The sequence below is a fragment of the Protobothrops mucrosquamatus genome, unplaced genomic scaffold (assembly GCF_001527695.2).
Source record: "Protobothrops mucrosquamatus isolate PMUCROS unplaced genomic scaffold, P.Mucros_1.0 scaffold280, whole genome shotgun sequence".
NCBI classification, from domain to species: Eukaryota; Metazoa; Chordata; class Lepidosauria; order Squamata; family Viperidae; genus Protobothrops; species Protobothrops mucrosquamatus.
Window position 1 is genome coordinate 554,125 of NW_015386624.1, and position 19,619 is coordinate 573,743.

General features: G+C 43.2%; 1 protein-coding gene across 1 annotated transcript; it reads right to left on the bottom strand.

Moving 5' to 3' along the window:
- Nucleotides 1-3,396: 3,396 nt before the first annotated feature.
- DHH (desert hedgehog signaling molecule) lies at nucleotides 3,397-19,565 on the bottom strand. Its single transcript, XM_015814749.1, has 3 exons — nucleotides 19,251-19,565; nucleotides 5,254-5,515; nucleotides 3,397-4,064 (listed from the first exon to the last, which is right to left on the bottom strand). The coding sequence occupies exons 1-3, from the start codon at nucleotides 19,563-19,565 to the stop codon at nucleotides 3,397-3,399; spliced, it is 1,245 nt and encodes a 414-aa protein (XP_015670235.1).
- Nucleotides 19,566-19,619: the final 54 nt, after the last annotated feature.

Below are 19,619 nucleotides of genomic sequence, written 5' to 3' on the forward strand. Positions count from 1 at the left end.
TAGCTTTGCATTCTAAGAATACAAATTCAAGGTCTGATTTTAATTTCCCAGGCACTGTTAATAGCGGAGATCCCAATTAAAATTAAGTAACGAAGCTGGATTTTTTTGTTAAAGCAGTGCAGAAAATTTGACAAGATGCAACTACATTGGGGGTCCATTAGTACTGATAGCAGCCTTATTTGCTATTATTTGTCATTCACTGTCTTACCAAAGAGAACACATGCTGGAAAAATGCACTTTTTAGTGAAAAGTTCGTACAAGGAAAATTTGTTATGGTTTCAAAATTACCAAAGTACCCAGGTTATTATTTTAAATTTATTATAGCTGCACATTCCCATAGACTCTGGACGGCTTTGTGTCCTTCACCACCACCACCTGTTAAGAAGGCGACCAATTGGTCCCTTGCCAGAAACCCACACTGGGATGAAGTGTGCAACTCAAGAAGAGTGGGAAGTAGGGCTAGACAGAGCAAGGGAGGACATAGAACCAGCCAGACCTCACGCCCACACACCCCAGTGTAAACAGTTGCCTCTGTCAGCTCCCAGCTCTTTTTTGACCTTCATTATACAAATGTCAGAGGCAGGAATGCGAACCAGGATCAGAAGCAAATGAAATGGTGGCACAAAGTCAAACATCCCAGCAGGAGGCAACTGTGTGCCCTCCCAGGCGTGACTAGCTGTGCCAGCAAGCAAGTCATGACCCTGCAGGAAGATACAGGGCTGGGAGCTAATTGGCGGCTTCCATTGGCCTCCCAGCAATCTTTCTAGCCACAGACGCTCCTCTGTGGGCCTGATCTGAGTTAGTTCTTAGCTTCATAGTTACAACTTTTTGCACAAGCAATAGTGAGGACAGAACCCAGAAATCTATGAATGCATCAGAGATGTGTCTCATTTCGGCACTGAATCAGTAGAAGCAGAAATGTGGAAGATTCCATCCAAAACTTAGGTGGCCCAAGTGCATTCTGGGAAGGATATGGGTGACCAAGATGCAGAAAGTCTAAAGCCATCTTGACCCACGAACCTATGTGAATGCAAGATTGTTTAGTTTTGTTTGTTAGAGCAATGGATCTATGTATATTAAGGAGCATATAATAGGCCAGAGATAGGCAACCTTGGCTCTTTTATGACTCGTGGACTTCAACTCCCAGAATTCCTGAGCCAGCCATGCTGAGGGGAAAGGGAGAACCATGCTGGCTCAGGAATTCTGGGAGTTGAAGTCCTCGAGTCATAAAAGAGCCAAGGTTGCCTACCCTTGTAATAGGCCTTTGAGGACAAGTAATCTCTATGTATATGTAATTTAAAACTATCACGCCAGAACATCAAAAGAACGGGGAGGCATGGGCAAATACAAAATCGCCCTATACCCCAGCCCAGGTGAAAAATACAAACTTCTGGGACAGACACATGTATAAAATAGAATGTTTTGCCCCAATCAACTAATAGATATGGGGATTGCCTGCCAATGCTGAAGACCCATAAGATATTGTATTTTCATCTTCCCCCTCCCCAATCCTCACACAAGATATTGAAACAGATCCTTGAAGAAACACATCAAGACACCAGAGTTAAAGTAATTCTCTTTAGTTAAAGACACACAAAAATACTATTGCAAAAAAAAGGAAGACGTTAAACAGCCTGCAGAAATAACAGCTTACTCCTCCCATTCATTTCCCTGTCAAAAACACCCAATTAATACCTCCTACAGTACAAGACAAGAGGTGGCAGACCACATTTAATTTACTACTTACATAAATATAAAAATAAAAACTCTGGAGTGCCAGTTAAATGTTAATCTCATTAATGTACTGCAGACTTAAGGGAGTGGTGTTTTAATTTTCGTAAGGAAATATTAAGTTTCCCATTCACCCCTTGCCCATAGTGGCAATAGGAAAATGCAGGTGGCTTTTGCTTAAGATCCAGGAATATCAGAAAAGAAATGAGGCAGCAAGTCCCATGGCAACCCAGCATCCAGGTAGTCCTAGCCCAGAGGTAGGCAACCTTGGCTCTTTTATGACTCGTGGACTTCAACTCCCAGAATTCCTGAGCCAGCATGGCTCAGCTTGGAAACCTCTCCCTTTCCCCTCAGCATGGCTGGCTCAGGAATTCTGGGAGTTGAAGTCCACAAGTCATAAAAGAGCCAAGGTTGCCTACCCGTCCTAGACTTACAACCACAATTGCTAAGCAAAACAGTTGTTAAGTGAATTTTGCCCCATTTTACGATCTTTCCTACACATTTGTTAAATGAATCACTGCATTTGTTAGGTTAGTAACATGGTTGTTAAGTGAATCTGGCTTCCCCATTGACTTTGCTTGTCAGAAGGTCTCAAAAGGTGATCACACGACTCCAGGATACCGCAACCGTCATAAATACATGCCAGGTGCCAAGCATCCTAATTTTGATCATGTGACCACAGGTATGCCGTGATGGTCATGTGAAAAACAGTCATCACTTTTTTCAGTGCTGTGGTAACTTCAAATGGTAACTAAACAAATGGTTGTAAGTTGAGGGCTACCTGTACCACCATTCAATCCTCATTCCAGCCTGGATGGTTATGAGACCTTCCCCTACAAAAGATCGGAATTGCCTCTTTCACTTCTCTTCTTCTCGAATCCAGTGTTGAAATTCAGTAAGGAAAGGGATGCCAAGCTATAAGAATGCTACCCACATTCTGTTATAAGCCATTATTTCATTTATGGTCCACAGCATGTTTCTTGGCCTTCTTGGAAAAGCCCCACTGGCACTGGGTTAGACAGACCCTGCAGGTTTTCACATTACCTGCCCAATGAAGGGTCAGCCAACCTGTCTGTTACCTTTCCTCAAATGCATGTCACAGAAATGCTGCAATATATTTCTGAAGCTGGGGGAAGGCAAAGAATCTTATGACCCTCTAGAAATGACCAGCCCTTGTTTCTATTGTATACCTGGCTCCTTCCTGACTTATCCCATTAAGCTGCTGCAGGGGGGATTTTTAAAAAAAGCCACAGCTGACCTTATGCTGGTTTTATAAGCCCAGAAGATCAGGTCACCTATGGGAAATCCATCCCACCTGCTAAAAATTAAGACAGCAGGCTTATTGACTTTGTGCTAAATTTAGGAAAACCCAGCATGCCTCAGATATTTTTAAGCTACCCAAACACATCTGTAGGAAGTCCAGCGCCTGTGATATGCATCCTACAGCAGGAGTACTGGTATCAGTTGATCTAATCCCTCAATCCAACTCCTACATGGCCATAGGCTAGTTTCTCTGTTGCAAAGGTTGATGCTTTTTTAAAGGGACCTCAGCTCTAGAATCATTAGCCAGCCAAGGCAAGGAATATGGAGCCAAGCGAATGCTCTCAAGGGTCTCCCTTATCATGAGTTTAACTTTGTCTGGCAAACAAGCAGCCCAGCAAGCCTCTAGGGGCGAAGTACATCCTGGCCCAGCAAATCCCATGCCAGATGATACAGAAACTGTGAATACCAGTGCACGCCCGTTTCCTGAGCACTGCAGTTTCTGGACTCCCCCTTCAGGGAGAGTAGCGAGAAGATGCCATAGACAAAGCGTAATGGGGCAAAGGCATAGTGAGCCCAATGGTGACTTTCGAGGACTGCATAGCAGGATGCCAGCACCCCATTGACCAGGATTGTACCATGGGTGGTCAAAGGGGCATAGACTCCAGTGCCCTCTTGCTGCCAAACCCGGACTACTCGGGCAGGATGCAAGGGAAGGTTGTCCCCCTTGTACGTCAGCACGGAGTCCCCCACACACACTCTGCTGGCAAACACGGGAGAGAAGTCCATTGTGCTGTTGACCGGGTCCCGTGCAACGAAGATGAGATGCGAGGACGTAAGCAGCAGCCGGCGAACAGGTTCTTCTGTCTCAATGGCCACGAAGAGGATCTGCTGGTGTGGTTCTCGATGGAGGAACAGCAAAACCTCACTAAGCGTCACTTCTCCGTTCTGATCTACGCTGAATACATAGTCTCCATGGCGCAGCTTGGAGAGGCTCCTCTTCTCGCCACTCGGCAGCGTCACAGTCGCATCACCAGGGAAGCAGCCGCCTGCACGAATAGCCATGGAATTATCTAGGGAATTTAACAGGCAACATCATGAGATGGGCTGCATTTGGGTTCTGGTCTCCTGGGCTCAAGGTTGAAAGCCCCCCGTCTTTGACTGCGTTTGGGTGCCTCCTACAGCAGGGGTCCCCAACCCCGGGTCCATGGACCGGTACCGGGCCACGGCATGTCAGAAACCGGGCCGCGCAAACAAGCAAAACCCCATCTGCAGGATGCAGGCAGCACACAATGCCACGCCACCTCTGGTCCGTGGAAAAACTCTCCACAGAACTGGTCCCTGATGCCCAAAAGGTTGGGGGCTGCTATCCTAGAGCATCTAATGTCCTTGCCAGGTATTGATGCCAAGGCCAGAGGACTCTATGGGCAGTGGGAAAGGCACTGGGCCTCAAACCAAGGGTGACCCTTGCAGTAGGGAGAAGAAAAAGGAAGACTCTTGAGTGCCAAGGTCATTGCTGGTCTAGATGTCATAGATCAGAGGTCCACAACCTTTTGGGCACCAGGGACCGGTTCCATGGAGAGAGGTTTTTCTACGGACCAGAGAGTGTGTGGTTTTGTGTGCTGCCTGCATCCCATGGATGGGGCTTTGCTTGTTTGTGTGGACCGGTTTCTGGCATGTCACGGCCTGGTACCGGTCCACAGACTGGGGGTTGGGGACCTCTGTCACATATAACAACATATACAAAGGGGAAACAACCTTTTAAAAATTGTATTTTAATTATGGTATTTCCTTGCCATCATTTGTCTTTTAATGGGAATAATAATGGTTTCCTTCTGATTTTTGCTCTGATTTTATTCTGATTTTATTCTGATTTTATACTGGTTTTAAGACTGGCTTTGGGATTCTTGGCGATAAAAAGTAATAGTGAAATACTTAAATAACAGATTTAACTATATTTATGGAATGGATGAGGAATCAACACAGTTTAATGTATTTATTTAAAACATATAGTTGCTCATCTTATATCAAGGGGCAGCAGTTCTACATAAGACAAAATCTTCAAAAATATTAATATGTTGACTAATTTGGGAAAGTGCCACGTCTGATGCTGCCCTCATTCATAAAAACTATTTTCTGACTCTTTCCTCTGCTCAGGCAGGTAATGGAGCCTAGGAACCCTGCTCTTCAAAATGGCTTCATGCAAATCTCACTGGCTCCACCACCCCCTTTTTATAGCTGGGGGCAGAGTTCTCTCTGTACCTGCTTTCACAGAAACATGGATGTGTGCCTTGGATTCATAGTACACCCAGTCAAAGCCAGCCTCCACAGCTAAGCGGGCCAATATGCCATATTTCTCCCTGTCGCGGTCAGAGGTGGTGATGTCCAGCGCCCGGCCCTCATAGTGCAGCGAGTCAGGCAAATGGTGTCCATCTTCATCCCAGCCTTCCGTCACTCGCAGTCTTATGCCCGGCCACATATTCATGACGGCAATCGCTAAGGCGTTCACTCGGTCTTTGCAACGCTGCAGGGAGCAAAGAGGTAGATGGCATTAAGGTTCAAGCTGCATTGAAACAGACTTAAAGGAGGCTTGGGAGATAGAGGAGGAGAAAGACCGTCCCAAGGTGCCAGTCATTGATCAGCTCTGGCCCAGAGCCATTTCCACGTTCTCAGGTTCAACTTTGTCACTTGCTCACTTTTCCCCTTTTTAATCCTTAGTGCCTCACAAAGCTACTGGAAAGAAGGATCTTGGTTGTGATCTTTATCCACGTTTCCTAGAATACAGGTAATCCTCGACTCACAACTGCAATTGAGTCCAACCTTTCTGTTGCTAAACGAGACAGTTGTTAAATGAGTTTTGGCCCCATTTTATGACTTTTCTTGCCACAGTTGCTAAGTGAATCACCACAGTTGTTAAGTTAGTAACATGGCTATTCAGTGAATCTGGCTTCCCCATTGACCTTGCTTGTCAGAAGGTCACAAAAGGGGATCACACAACCCCGGGACTCTGCAACGATCATAAATATGACCCAGTTGCCAAGCATCTGAATTCTGATCATGCGACCATGTAGATGCTGCAGCGGTCGCAAGTGTGAAAAACGGTCATAAGTCACTTTTTTCAGTGCCGTTGTAACTTTGATCAGTCACTAAATGAACTGTTGTAAGTCAAGGACTACCTGTACAAGAGGGATCCATCACAACTTGTTAAGGCATTTCAGCCTGGCAGGACCTCTCTCTCCTCCAACATCTATGGAGCAAAGGGGGGGGGGCAAGTTGAATTTTGACAACCGAAAATTTCTCCTTCGTCCTGCCTAATGGCCCACGTAAAAATAATTAAATTCATATGCCAACTGCCAGGGATATTTGATCTATACTTATTTTATTAAGTGCAAAACTGTGCTTATGAATTACTCTTCATAATAAGATATCACTATCAGGATGAAGCCCCAAGGAGTGTTGTCCATAGTGAAAGATGTATTCAAGACCTCTCTGACAGTTATAGCATTGCCCCCATATTGACCTATATTTCCAATGTTCCTTTGAGTGCCTGTATCACTCAACCCCAAATGTTCTTCCAAATCTGTCAATTGTCAGGAAGGATCAAGCTGTTAAAAGTGATGTCAGGAGATTTGTACTTTTAAACTTGCAAGATTCTTTTAATGTAGCCTTACAATAAAGTAGAATTAGCTCATTAGGTTTTGTTTCCTGTCTGATTTACCTGGGAAGACTGACATTTTCAAAACCAAGCTCATAGAGCAGTGGTGGCGAACCTATGGCACGCGTGCCAGAGGCAGCACTCGGAGCCCTCTCTGTGGGCACACATGCCGTTGCCCCAGCCTCGCCTCCCCCCGCGACCCCCTCCTCTCCAGCAGCCCCCCTGAAGGAGAGTCGCCCCCGAGCGTGGCCCACACGGAGCAGGGCAGCCAAGGACATGGCAGCCAGGCAGCGTAGACAAGACTCTGCCCTCACACTCCATCATGCAGTTGATGCTGCAGGGCGCGGGCAGAGGATGTGGCCGCCATAGCGCTGCTGGGCTGCCTGGGCAATCTGTGGCAGGCCCTGGAGGGGGTGAGTGGTCCTGTGAGCAGGTGGGGCGGGGCAGGGGGTGGAGCGTGGGCGGGGCCAGTTTTTGGGCACTCGGTCTCTAAAAGGTTCACCATCACTGTCATAGAGCATCAAGGACCCCACAGGATTTACATGTTTTGCTTCCCCTTTGTGAGCCTCCTTTCACCCTCACTTCAGCTGCACAGGAAAAGTAATTCAGGTTTAACTGGACAATCCTAGGGTGACTCTGTGTGACTTTGCATTCCTTATAGCAATATAGTATCCCAAATCTATTTCTTGTTAGCAAAGAATTGGCAAAACAAAAGAAATAGAAATAAGAGACTGGTGTCTCTTCAATCTACTTCAATCTTAAATGTTAATGCCATGAATATTCCTTCCACTATCCTTTACTTGCTAGGGAGGGCCTGTAGCACAGTGGTGACACTTAGATTTGGCTAAAATGGTTCCAGGTTCAAAGTCTGCCATATATATCTTGGAAATATAGGCTGATATTGTACTGTATGATCATGCTATAGATGTACAGCAATTTTTTTGGAATAAGTCAAGAAGCTCTCACATTCACATTATTATTTGCTGCCAGTGGTTGAGTTTAATATATGTAACAGAACTCAATTAACCCCCCAATAAAACAAAATATCCTTTAAACATCATTAATTACGTCTTTCTTATGAACTGGAATGGAGCTATCTGCCGAGGGCATTTCCAGCTGGAAACCCGGATAATTAAGAAAAGTCTTTAATAGTCTGTAATACTGTAGCTTTTTTCTCATATTTACTTTACATGTTTCTTAAATTTAATGAACAGAAAGATCATGTAGTAAATCAGACAAGAAGAAAGCAAATAATTAGCTAAGCGTGAAGGCAAGAATAAAAGATTAAAAAAATGCAGCATGTGTGCAAAAGCCAAAGTCAATTCTGCTTGAATGTGTGTGTGTGTACAAATATGCTGCTTTTGAAGTACTTTTTCCGAAAAAAAACCACCTTGGATTTTTTGAATAGCTTTATGCTCTCCCCCCACCCCCATTTTTTGCACAGTCTGTTTATTAAGAACTAGGGGAAAAGGTGACTTTTAAAGTGGGAGGATCGGTGGGCTTGATCTTGGCCATTGACAATTAACTATTAATTCTTTGAAATTAGGCCATCCCCCTCCTGAAGCAGTCAGGTGGAAAAAAAACACCAACTCACCGCCCTGAGAAAAATACATTCCAATTCATTACCTGGTTTTTAATTAACCTGAATTTAGACTAGGCAGATCGGGGCAGGCAGATGAAAGATTACTTAACCGAATAACATCCTGTTAAAAGTTCTCTCAAGATACGTGGGCATTTTTTGTCCCATTCCCTAGAGTGCCCCCTGGTGAAATCAGCTTTTCTTTAGCAGCTATCCCTATGTCACCCATCAATTTTTAGACTTATCTCTTTATTACGAACTGTATATCTCATAATCCTTACAAGGAGTCAGTCAAATATTCATGGTTCCAATACCCCTTTTCCCAAAAAGAGATCTTCTGTGGCTTACAGGAGAGGAATTATGGTTTAAATATACAAGGTGCATCAAAAGTCGCCCAGAGTTGCTTGATAGTGAGATGGGAGGCAGGAAGGAAGGAAGGAAGGAAGGAAGGAAGGAAGGAAGGAAGGAAGGAAGGAAGGAAGTCATATAGGCCATCAGATGATCTAAAGGAAATTTGCAAACATCAGAGAAAATATTCCATACTTAGGAATATTTGAAAATCGTGTGTCAAACAATAAAGAAGTGTTTAGAAAAAAATGGCAACCAATTTAAATATCTGAGGTAATTTATTCAATATATTCAATTCTACGAGATCTGTTTTGATACACCCTGTATATAAACCTTGCATAAAATATGCAAATCATTAAATTGCTTTTAAACCAACAAAATATTCCAAAATGCAATCATTTGTTACTTAAATCTTTCCTTGAAATACAGTAGGTTTTTATCACATGATACCTTTTTTTCCTAAGTACCCAGAATGCTAAATACTGCATTTATGTACAATGAATTGTACAGAATACACTTTAGGAATAAAGTTAATCTATATGATATATACACGAAAATATTTGCAAAATGTGTCTTCAAGTAAATACATGCATTATGCTGCTGAGATTATACATACATCCCGGTTTCCTGTGCAATCACTCTTTTTGCCACTTCATGAAACCCGGCTGGGTGGCCTTGGGTCAGTCCCACTCTGTCAGCCCAACCCACTTCACAGAATTATTGTTGTGGGCAAAATAGGAGGAGGAAGAAATATTAGGTATGTTCACTGCCTTAAGTTATCTATGAAGTAATAAAGGTGGAGAAAATAAATACATTGTATATATTTATATATTTGTATTGATGTAATGTTTTTAATGTATATAATCTAGTAGTATACATTTATATATACAGTGGTACCTTGGTAGTCAACAGCGTTGAAACTCATCAGATTTGGTACTCCACACATTTGGACATGAAATTTTTGTCCTGGTACTCATTGTTTGTTTGATACTCAATGCACAAGCTAGAACTAATCGCTGTCAGCTGCCTTATGATTCATTACAATTACATTACTCCTTATGGGAAAAATTTGTTTGGTACTCAGCGTTTTCGGTACTCATTGCGCCTCCCGGAATCAATTAACGTTGAGCACTGACACATCACTGTATACCTAATATCCCTGCCTCCTATTTTGTTTTTAACATTTACATTATCTTAGGATAGTAGTTCTGGGCGGAAGAAACAGCTACAGGTAGTCCTCGAACTTAAAACCATAACTGAGCCCAGAACTTTTGTTGCTAAGCAAGACTCACTTAACGTTTTGCGCCATTTTACAACTTTTTTTGCCACCGTTGCTAAGCGAATCACTGTAGTTGTAAAGTTAGTAGCACCATTGTTAAGTGAATCTGGCTTCCCCCATTGACTTTGCTTGCCAGAAAGTTGCAAAAAGCAATTGCATGAGGCCAGGACACTGCAACCGTCATAAATACAAGCCAGTGGTCAAGCGTCTGAATTTTGATCACGTGACTATGGGGATGCTGGAACAGTCATGAAATGGTCATAAGTCACTTTTTTTCAGTGCCGTTGTAACTTAAAACAGTCACTAAATGAATGGTTGTAAGCTGAGGACGACCTCTGCTGTCCTTCAAAGCCAGAGATTGCTCCCTGCTTCTTTCCAAGATGCTGTTGGACCCTCAAAACAAAGACGTCTGGTTCTCTCAGTCCAATTACGACATGAAACTACATGGCTCTCTAAGACCCAGATACGGGCAACCAGAACACCTGGTTGAATGAGATGCCGAAAAGAGGAAAGAGGTGGCAAAAGGGTGGGGGACAGGAAGCGAGTGGGAGAAAAAGGCATTTCATTATTATTATTTTATTTTTTTTTAAAAAGAGCCTCGTCTCTAGTGAAAGGAGCAAGCCAGAAGCCTAAAGAGGAATGCGAGAGGCTTCCCATGGGCTCCTGGGCCTGAGCACAATAGCTGTTTTCCAGGCCCAGAATTACTTAACTCGGCGAGAATTCAAACTCCTCGGGTAATAACAGCAAAATCATCAACTTTGCCACAAAGAACTCTTTCAGTCATTCCGCAGGCCCGGCACTGGTGTCAACGCAGGGGGGAAAAGGGCACCATAGGACGTGTCATAGATGGGACCTCATTGGGTGCCAGCCTTCCCCCTCTCCTTGTGACTCCCACTGGTGGTCCCACAGCACCCAGCAGGCTTCAGACCAAGCAGCTGCTTTCTTGCAGTGGACTGTGAGGGGCAGGGAAGTAGGAAGCTCCTGAGCTCCTATTGGAAGATGGGGAAATTAGAAGTTGCCCATCTGGAATTAGAAGCTGCCTACTAAGGCAAGAGGTGGATGATTCTTACAATGACTCCTCTGAGCTAGGAGGAGGGTGAGGAGCTGAATTACACCTCCCAGCATTCCTCCTCACAGTTCATACTGGTTGGGGCTACTGGGAGATGTTGTTCAAAAACCGGTTGCAGAAAGGACAGAGGTCTATTATCCCGTGCTCTGGATCAGCAGCAAAATACAGGTAGTCCTCAACTTACACAGTTGAGGACTACACAATTCACTTCAAAGTTACAACAACACCGAAAAAAAGTGATTTATGACCGTTTTTCACACTTGCAACCATTGCAGCATCCTCATGGCCATGTGATCAAAATTCAGACACTTGGCAACTCATATTTATGACGGTTGCAGCGTCCCAGGGGTCATGCGATCACCTTTTGTGACTTTTGACAAGCAATGTCAAGGGGGAAGCCAGATTCACTTAACAAGCATGTTACTAATTGAACAAGTGCAGTGATTCACTTAACAACTGTGGCAAGAAAGGTTGCAAAATGGGGCAAAATTCACTTAACAACGGTCTCACTTAACAACAGAAATTTTGGGCTCAATTTTGGTCGTAAGTCAAGGACCACCTGTAAAAGCCATCCCAACCTTTCCCCTCAAAATGTATAATGCAGTTTTGCATTGTCCGCATCCCTTTTTCTGAGCTACTTAAAAGGAGCAAACATTACGAAGGGTAGCTAAATTATTTAGTCGAGCTGCTTGTGCAGTTTTCATATATTGAAAAGGGGAATTTATCAACTTCATTCTTAAGCCTCCAATCCAAAGGATTTGAGGTGGCAAAGTTTTAAATAAACTTAAGAAACATCATAAATTAGGGTCAATGTTAACAACAATCAGCTTAAAACCTTATGTCCTGCTCCCAATGAACTTTGCACTTACTAGCCAGAATATAAGAAGGAATACGTTAGCTTTTTTTACTCTCTGGCCTTTAAAGTAAAAGGACTAGAAATTTAATTCACATGCAAGAAAAAAAATACAGATTCAGAAAAATTTAATTGAACATCCATAGGATGGTCAAATAGGTCCACCTAACTGCCCCCCAAAGATAATGATAGATTTCCTGCTACAGCTGTTGTCTCAGTGAATAATTGGTGAAAAAAAGAATACAGAATACAGAACAACAGAGCTGGAAGGGATCTTGGAGGTCTTCTAGTCCAACCCCTTGCTCAAGCATGAAACCCTCCACCATTTTAGACAAATGACTGTCCAATCTCTTCTTAAAAACCTCCAGTGTTCAAGCACCCACAACTTCTGAAGGCAAGCCATTCCACTGATTAATTTGTACCCAACCTGTTGAAAAGTTTCCGCCTCATCTCCTGACAAAGATAATTGCACTTTTTTTCTTGAATGTCCTTTAATGAGCATAGAGTGGAATAGGAGAGGAAAGATTTAAAAAGCTCCAGTTAATAATTTTTTTGCCCTGGCAAGGCAATGTGAGTGTGGGGGGAAATTCACTGCAGAGTTTTAGACTGAAAGAGAAGCTTGTTTTTGCTTTTTATAAACATGTAAGTAGCAGTTCAAAGAAACCTTGAAGTTATTCTCATATCAGAAGAGCAAAGCTGATAAAAGAGAATTTGGTTCAGTAGGAATTGGACAGATCTCATCCCCTCCCCCAAAAGAGGGTAGGATTTTTACAAACTGAAATAAACAGTTAAAACAGGAAAAAAAGTAACAAAGATTATTACAAAAGGCGTATAGTCTCTGTTAAGATCTATCTTTTTAGTTTTCCTTAAAATGTAAGCTGCAATTTTAGACAATTTACCATCCTTATACAATTGCACTTACTTCTGCACAGACATATGTAGCATTTTAGTCTTGATATAGAACGAATTTGAGAGTAATTGCGGCTCTTTCTTTCAGGTGGAATGTAAAGGCAATTAAAGGACAGCAATATAGGATGAAACATATAAAAAGAGAAAATGGGAAGAACAGAAGATGGAGCCAAATGGTTTTTAGTCATGGCAACTGAGATCATTTGTATCAGAAACCTCAATATATTGGAAATTCTCTTCCTGGCTTCTTTGCCCTCCCCCAAAGCAGGCAAAATCTGACAAGGGCACATTTGGAATCTGAAGTTATGCTGTGGACACTTTCATGCGCTTGTCACAATTTCACCAAATTAACTACTGAACTTAGTTGTGGTTTAGATATTTAATTACAGGTAATCTCAACTGATGCTGACAATGGAGCCCAACATTTCCATTGCTTAGCAAGATGGTTGTTAAGTGAATTGTGCCCCGTTTTATGACTTTTTGCCATAGCTGTTAAGTGAACTATGCAATTAAGTGAATTTGGCTTCCCCCATTGACGTTGTTTGTCAGAAGCCAGATGGGAAGGTTACAAATGATCACATGGCCCTGTGACAGCACAACTGCCATATTTCCATGCCAATTGTCAAGCACCCAAATTTTGATCACATGACAATGGGGAGGGTGCAACGGTCGTAAGTGTAAAAACTGGTCATAAGTCACTTTTTTCACTGTCATTATAACTTTGAACAGTCATTAAATTAATAATTCTACGTTGAGGACTACTTGTAATTTCTAGATGGCCTGGCTCCATCCTATCTCTGGGTAGCATACGACTTAGTGCAGGGATAGGCAACCTTGGCTCTTTTATGACTCGTGGACTTCAACTCCCAGAATTCCTGAGCCAGCCATGCTGAGGGGAAAGAGAGAGGTTTCCAAGCTGAGTCATGCTGGCTCAGGAATTCTGGGAGTTGAAGTCCACAAGTCACAAAAGAGCCAAGGTTGCCTACCCCTGACCTAGGGAAATTAAAAATTAGAATAATACAAAGATTCTACAAAACACACCCAAAAAATCGCAACACCACTCAAACAAACATCCCATAAAGGATCCACCAGCCTCTCTAGTCCCAGGCCTGGGGGAAGAACCAGGTTTTCAGGGCTTGTTTAAAAAGAGTTGGAGACAGGGGGATACAAATCTCCACGAATCCCTTTGTGCTTGCTTATTTTGGGATAGGGATGGAGGCAAGCATGAACAAGGCGCTAGGTGCAGTCACTTACCCTCATTATTAACTAAGAGTGCCTTCTGGGTCTCTCTCTCTCTGAGGTCCAGAGGCCTTTTTGCAAATGGAGATGATGACAGAGGTTAATATTTGTTTTGCAGTTGTCAATTTCCAATCAATTTAAATATTCTCCCTAGGTATACCCAACTACCTCCAATTATGGACATAATTATGTCCACATATGAGTCAGGTGGGGCAGGGAGTCTCCTTGTGGAAGTATCTTTAGGCAACTTAGTTACTGGTGCCAATTTGCCTCTTTCTCCGGTGTATTATGTGATTACTTTAAAACAGAGAAAACACTCCTCTCTTCGGCTGCAAAACTTTAAAGGCAGGGTCTTCGTCTGACATGGGGAGCAAGGTTATTAGTCATCTCCTGCGCATGAACCAAATGCATTCCTGAAGTCATTCTAAGGAATATTTATACTCATGGTGTTTAAGCCCACATCACCCAGTTTCCTGTCTCCCCTTAAAGCAGCCTCTAATGCCCCAGAGGAGCCACTAAACCTTCCTGTAATTCTTCTCTTTGTTCTCTGTACACCCCCTTAGCTATTCAGAGTTGAATGCCTGCTGCCAGCCCACCCTGCCTTCAGATGGCATGCTATGACTCAGCAGCAGGAAACTGGAACGAAGTCAGCTTTCTACCCACCAAAGGCAAAATGTCATTGTCCCAGAGAAGCACGTCTCTTCTCTCCCACCTTCCATGTCCTTCTTTCCCTCACTGCCATGTGTTCTGTCATTGGAAGGCTTCACATAGGCCTGAAGGAAGATGTTCTGGTTTTTCAAGTAAAGGAATAGCTACTCTTGCCCAAACTCAATCCACCTTTTGTAGACACAATGTGATTGACTGTATTGAACATCTGCAGGATTTAGGCACAAAGCAATCTATCTGGTAGGTCATCTCTGCTGGTATCATGCTACCCATTCATCTTTGATAGCACTCCTTGGTCCAGGAAGAAGCCTGGACATTTGGCACAAAATTCACCTCTCCTTCCTCATTTTACAAGCTACATCCATGTAGAAAATGCTCCTGCCAAATGAAACAAGGCATGAGAAAGATGACATTAAGGATCTGGAAATATTAGCAGTTTGTGGTGTTCTCTCTCTCTCTCTCTCTCTCTCTCTCTCTCTCTCATTAGTTTTATTCAGGTGGTGTTTTCTCTCTTGCTGCTCAAACTCAATCCACCTTTTGTAGACACAATGTGATTGAGAAAGATGACATTAAGGATCTGGAAATATTAGCAGTTTGTGGTGTTCTCTCTCTCTTTCTCTCTCTCTCTCTCTTAGTTTTATTCAGCTGGTATTTTCTCTCTTGCTGCTCAGATGAATGCAATATTTTCCTTCCTAACCAAGACACACAATATTGAAGGAAATGGATATTGTGTCTCAGTAAAACAAAACAAAACAAAACAAAAACAAGGCCACTTCAGGATGTTCCATCTATAACAGATCAATATATCTAAAACTAAATGGGAATTCCCCATCCACCCATCCAAGTCACAGCCCCAATCAATTTGTCTATTAAAATTAGTACTTTTAATCGTCCTCAGTACATTATTTCTAAACATTTCTAAATATTTCTAGCAACGAGTGAAAGCTCCTCACAGGGAGATCCAACTTGGAACTAAGAAGGAATTTCCTGACAGTGAGAGAAATTAATCTATGGACAGCTTGCCTGCCAGAGGTGTAGGTGCTCCATTGCTGGAAGTCTTTAAGAAAAGACTGGACAGCCATTGGACAATTCAGGATGGCATAAGGATTCCTGCCGTGGGCAGGGTGTTGGACAAGAAGACTTTCAAGATCCCTTCCAGCCCTATAATTCTATGACTTTTGGCTTAGAAATCCTCCACCTCTTCCGCGGTCCCCTGATAAAGCCCTGGTCCTTTCTTGGGGAACAACCTGGGTCATGAGGCTGTTTACACAACCCTCACCAGACAGCAGCCATTTCATCACACTAGATGAGGCAAATAAGATGGGTAGCAAGGCCCTCCATCAGCCTCCAGAAGGACCATCCTCTTCCAGAATTACATCAAACATTCCAGGCCACAACTGAAGTACTCTTTTTTAACATTACAATATATATCTGGACGTGTTATTTTTCCTCTTTTCTCCCCTCACTTTTCTCTTTTATATTTTAAGCCTGGAGAGAGGCTCCTTTTCAAAATTGGGTATGCAGAGTTATAACCATAATGGAATCTGCTCGTCGTAGTCATTAAATGGTTGCAGTCATTAAGGGAGACACTCACATGAGTGCCTCGCTCAATGACCGCTGTCCCAGCCCTCCCATGTTTGGCCACTAAGCGAATGCACAGATTGTTAAACGAACGGAGCAAAGGAACTGCCGACCAATAGAAAACAGGCAGTTCCATTCAGTGCACAGAACCAACATGGTGGATCACAGCTTCCTTTTTTCAAGCATGGGCTCCCTTCCCACCATGCGCTAGAAAATTAGTCTTTCTCTCTAGCTGCCATGCCTTCCCTGGGCTGGAGAGTAAATACTTTTCTCTACCTAGCATGGGGCAGGGTGGGAAGATGGCACACTTCCCACCCTGGCTTGCAGAGAAACAAGCTGGCTTGCGATCTTCCCTGTTGACTTTCTGAGCAAACCATCAGGGAAGATTGCAAATCACAGGATCGTGGAGGGTTTGGCAACCTGTCGTAAGTGTGAGCAGGTTACCAAGAGTCCAGATTGCAATCACATGGCCGCAGGAACCCTGAGATAGCCATACTTTTGAGCACTAGCCGCATATCCCTCCTTTCAGCATCGTAAATTTGAACAGGTCATAAGTTGAGGACTCAAATAAAACTGCTTTACCACAATAAACGAAGCCAATCCTGCTGTAATTGCACGCATGCATTATCTATGGAGTGGACCTCCAACCACAGCTTGACTACAAATAACTTGACTACTGATAATGGGAAACACTGACCCTTCCCCACTCAACATAAAAGGAGGGACTATAATCAAAGAATCTCAGGCATTAGACCTGCTGGGGAAAAGCCAGCTTCCTTTGCCAATAGATTCTTCTCTTTCTCTGCATAATGGCACCCCCAACATCAGTACTCTTCCTACCCATCAGTGGATAATCTGCCTTTGGTTCTGAGAATTAGCACTTATTTTTCGCAATTTGTTTTGGCCTTGTAGGCACTTCATACAATGCCTTCGAAGTGGGGGAGAAAGATTTTTTTTTCAATAGGGCTCATACTACTCTACTGAAGTACAAAGTAGAAAACCACGTTTTCTCCTAGCAGGTTGTGCAAATGTGTTCATGTACAGTTCAATATATCAGATGAACCAGCAAAAATGGGGTAAAAAAACCCCAAGAATAAGTTATTCATCAATTAGCAAGTCATTATGACCATTGTATCATAGCTTCTGATGACCTTCTGATAATCTGAATCTTTTAGGTTAACAAATGGAGATAGTTTTGAAGTCAGTTACATTCTTATTTCACAAGACGGAGCAGGAAGAACATTCAGAGACCAAAGAGAGAGAAAGAGCAAGAAAAGAACCAAATTAAAAGCATATTTAGCAACAGGGGAAAACTGAGGTTTGAGTCCTATGAATATCTTTCTTTTACCATAGAGAAGGATCCTTCAACCACTTTTGGCTAAAATTGAGTTCCTTATAATCTGTGTTTTGTCTTAGATTTGGAGGCTGGCAAAATCAATCACCTTCCTCAGCCTGCCTTGTGAGTTAATTGATCATGCTATACATTGATTCTGATCTCCATTCCGATCTTCAGAAATGTTCATTTCAGAGTTGGAGTGGTTTTGTTAATGCTTTGCTCCTTTGGGGGGGGGGGGGCTTTGAGGTCTTGATGGTAAAGAAGCACTCCTAATTGTTTCTGTTTCTAAATGTACCAGCCTTAGCTTCTTTTATTACCTCAGAGTTAACATATCACTTAATGTACATTAACTAACTTGAATGTTTGGCTCACATGTAACTGTTAATTGCATTTGGTTAGTTCTGAAGCAATTCTTTTTTTCTTCTCCCTCTCCCCCACAATATACAATGTGTGTATATAAACCTTGTACAGTTTTATTTTTCATACAATTCGTGAAATGGGTTGTGATCCAAGAAAGCTGGTAAGATAATAAATGTAACTCTTCCATAAGATTCCTCCTGTTTTTTGCAGAGTTAATAAGAGCTGTTTTTTCTCCCTAACGAACACTAAAGCAGCATTGTTTCCATCACAGAGATTAATGAGATATATATGTTTTCCCATTTTTCTTACATTTAAAATGTTCAAGACTACACAGCATGCCACCATAAAACACGCTAATAATTAAACTAAAGAATTAAGAATTGCAACAATGAAATACTCCTCAGAACAGTTTATCTACGCTTCAATAACAAATTAAAATCCAATTGACAATGGTTTGGTCTACTTCAGAGCAAGCCTTTTTTCTACCCAAGCAAACATTTGGCCATTTTCCAACAAAACACTGAAGTACCTTTGAGTTTCTGTGATACTGTGAAGCGCAAGTGGATGTTGTAACGGCACAGCAGAACACAGGAGACGTTTTAAAAAGAAATGCCAATGCCAGCATTTTATAGGTACACACACAAGATAGATCTTTGTGGCAGCATATCTTGCTTTGGTATCAAAATGCCTCAAAGAAAGTCTTTCTTAAAGACATGAAAAAAAAACACACCAGAAAGAACAAGCAGGCCGTTTGCAGTATGAAGGAGTCCTGCAGCAGTTTTTCCTTCTCTGGTATATGAAATATTATTTAGGCACTATAATAAAATTTGATAAGGACATTCCTCCTGGGATTAGCCTAAAAATTTGCCAGTGCAACTAGTTTGCCAGCCCTGTTCTGTCCCCAGCCATAAAGACCAAGATGGGGGGGGGGAATTAAATCCACCAAACAGCCTCTCAGAACAATGTCTCTGAAGAAAACTTCTGAAATTAGCAATAGCTCCCTGAAATGTCTCTGTCTAAACCTGCAGATTTAGAATCATTCTGTAAGGGGCTATTCCCAATTCAAGGCCTAAAGAAACCCCAGAGTGATAACATTTTATCATTTAAGACCAGCAACCTGGCTGAAGGAAAGCCCCAGGGGGCTAACATGTATAAAGAGAAGAGAGAAGTACTTCGGCCCAAGGCTGCAGAGCTGTTAAATCCTCTGATCTGTTGGGTGCACTCGCTCAGGTTAGTCAAGAGTTAAAGGAGAGGCTGTCATCCTATGCTCAGAGTCACAGTCTGCTTTGTCGCCGCCTCACACATTGCCAGGGCTGAACCTGGCGCCCCAAGCTTGCAGGGCCTTGGGCAGCCGGGCACCACCCTTGCCTCCGAGGAGCACCCACCTCTGTCATCAACCGGTCTGCACCTGTATTCTCTTCATCCTTAAAGATGATGTCAGGGTTGTAGTTGGGCACCAGGACCTGGAAGCTTTCCGAGTGGCGGCTGATTTTGCCCTCGGCTTTGCCACTGGCCCCAAGGGTCTGTTCCGCCACATTGGGCACAAACTGCTTGTACTGCAGCGGGGCCAGGCTTCTGCGGCTGGACTGCTTCCGTCCCACCGGCCCCCTGCCAGGGCCACAGCCCTGAGCAGGGCACAGGAGGCAGCTGGTCAAGCAAAGCCCAAGCAGGCTGACCAAGGCAAGCCTGCGCCAAGCCATCTCAGCCAGATGCCAGCCTAGCTGGCCCTCTCCTCCTCAGACGTGCAAGTCTCC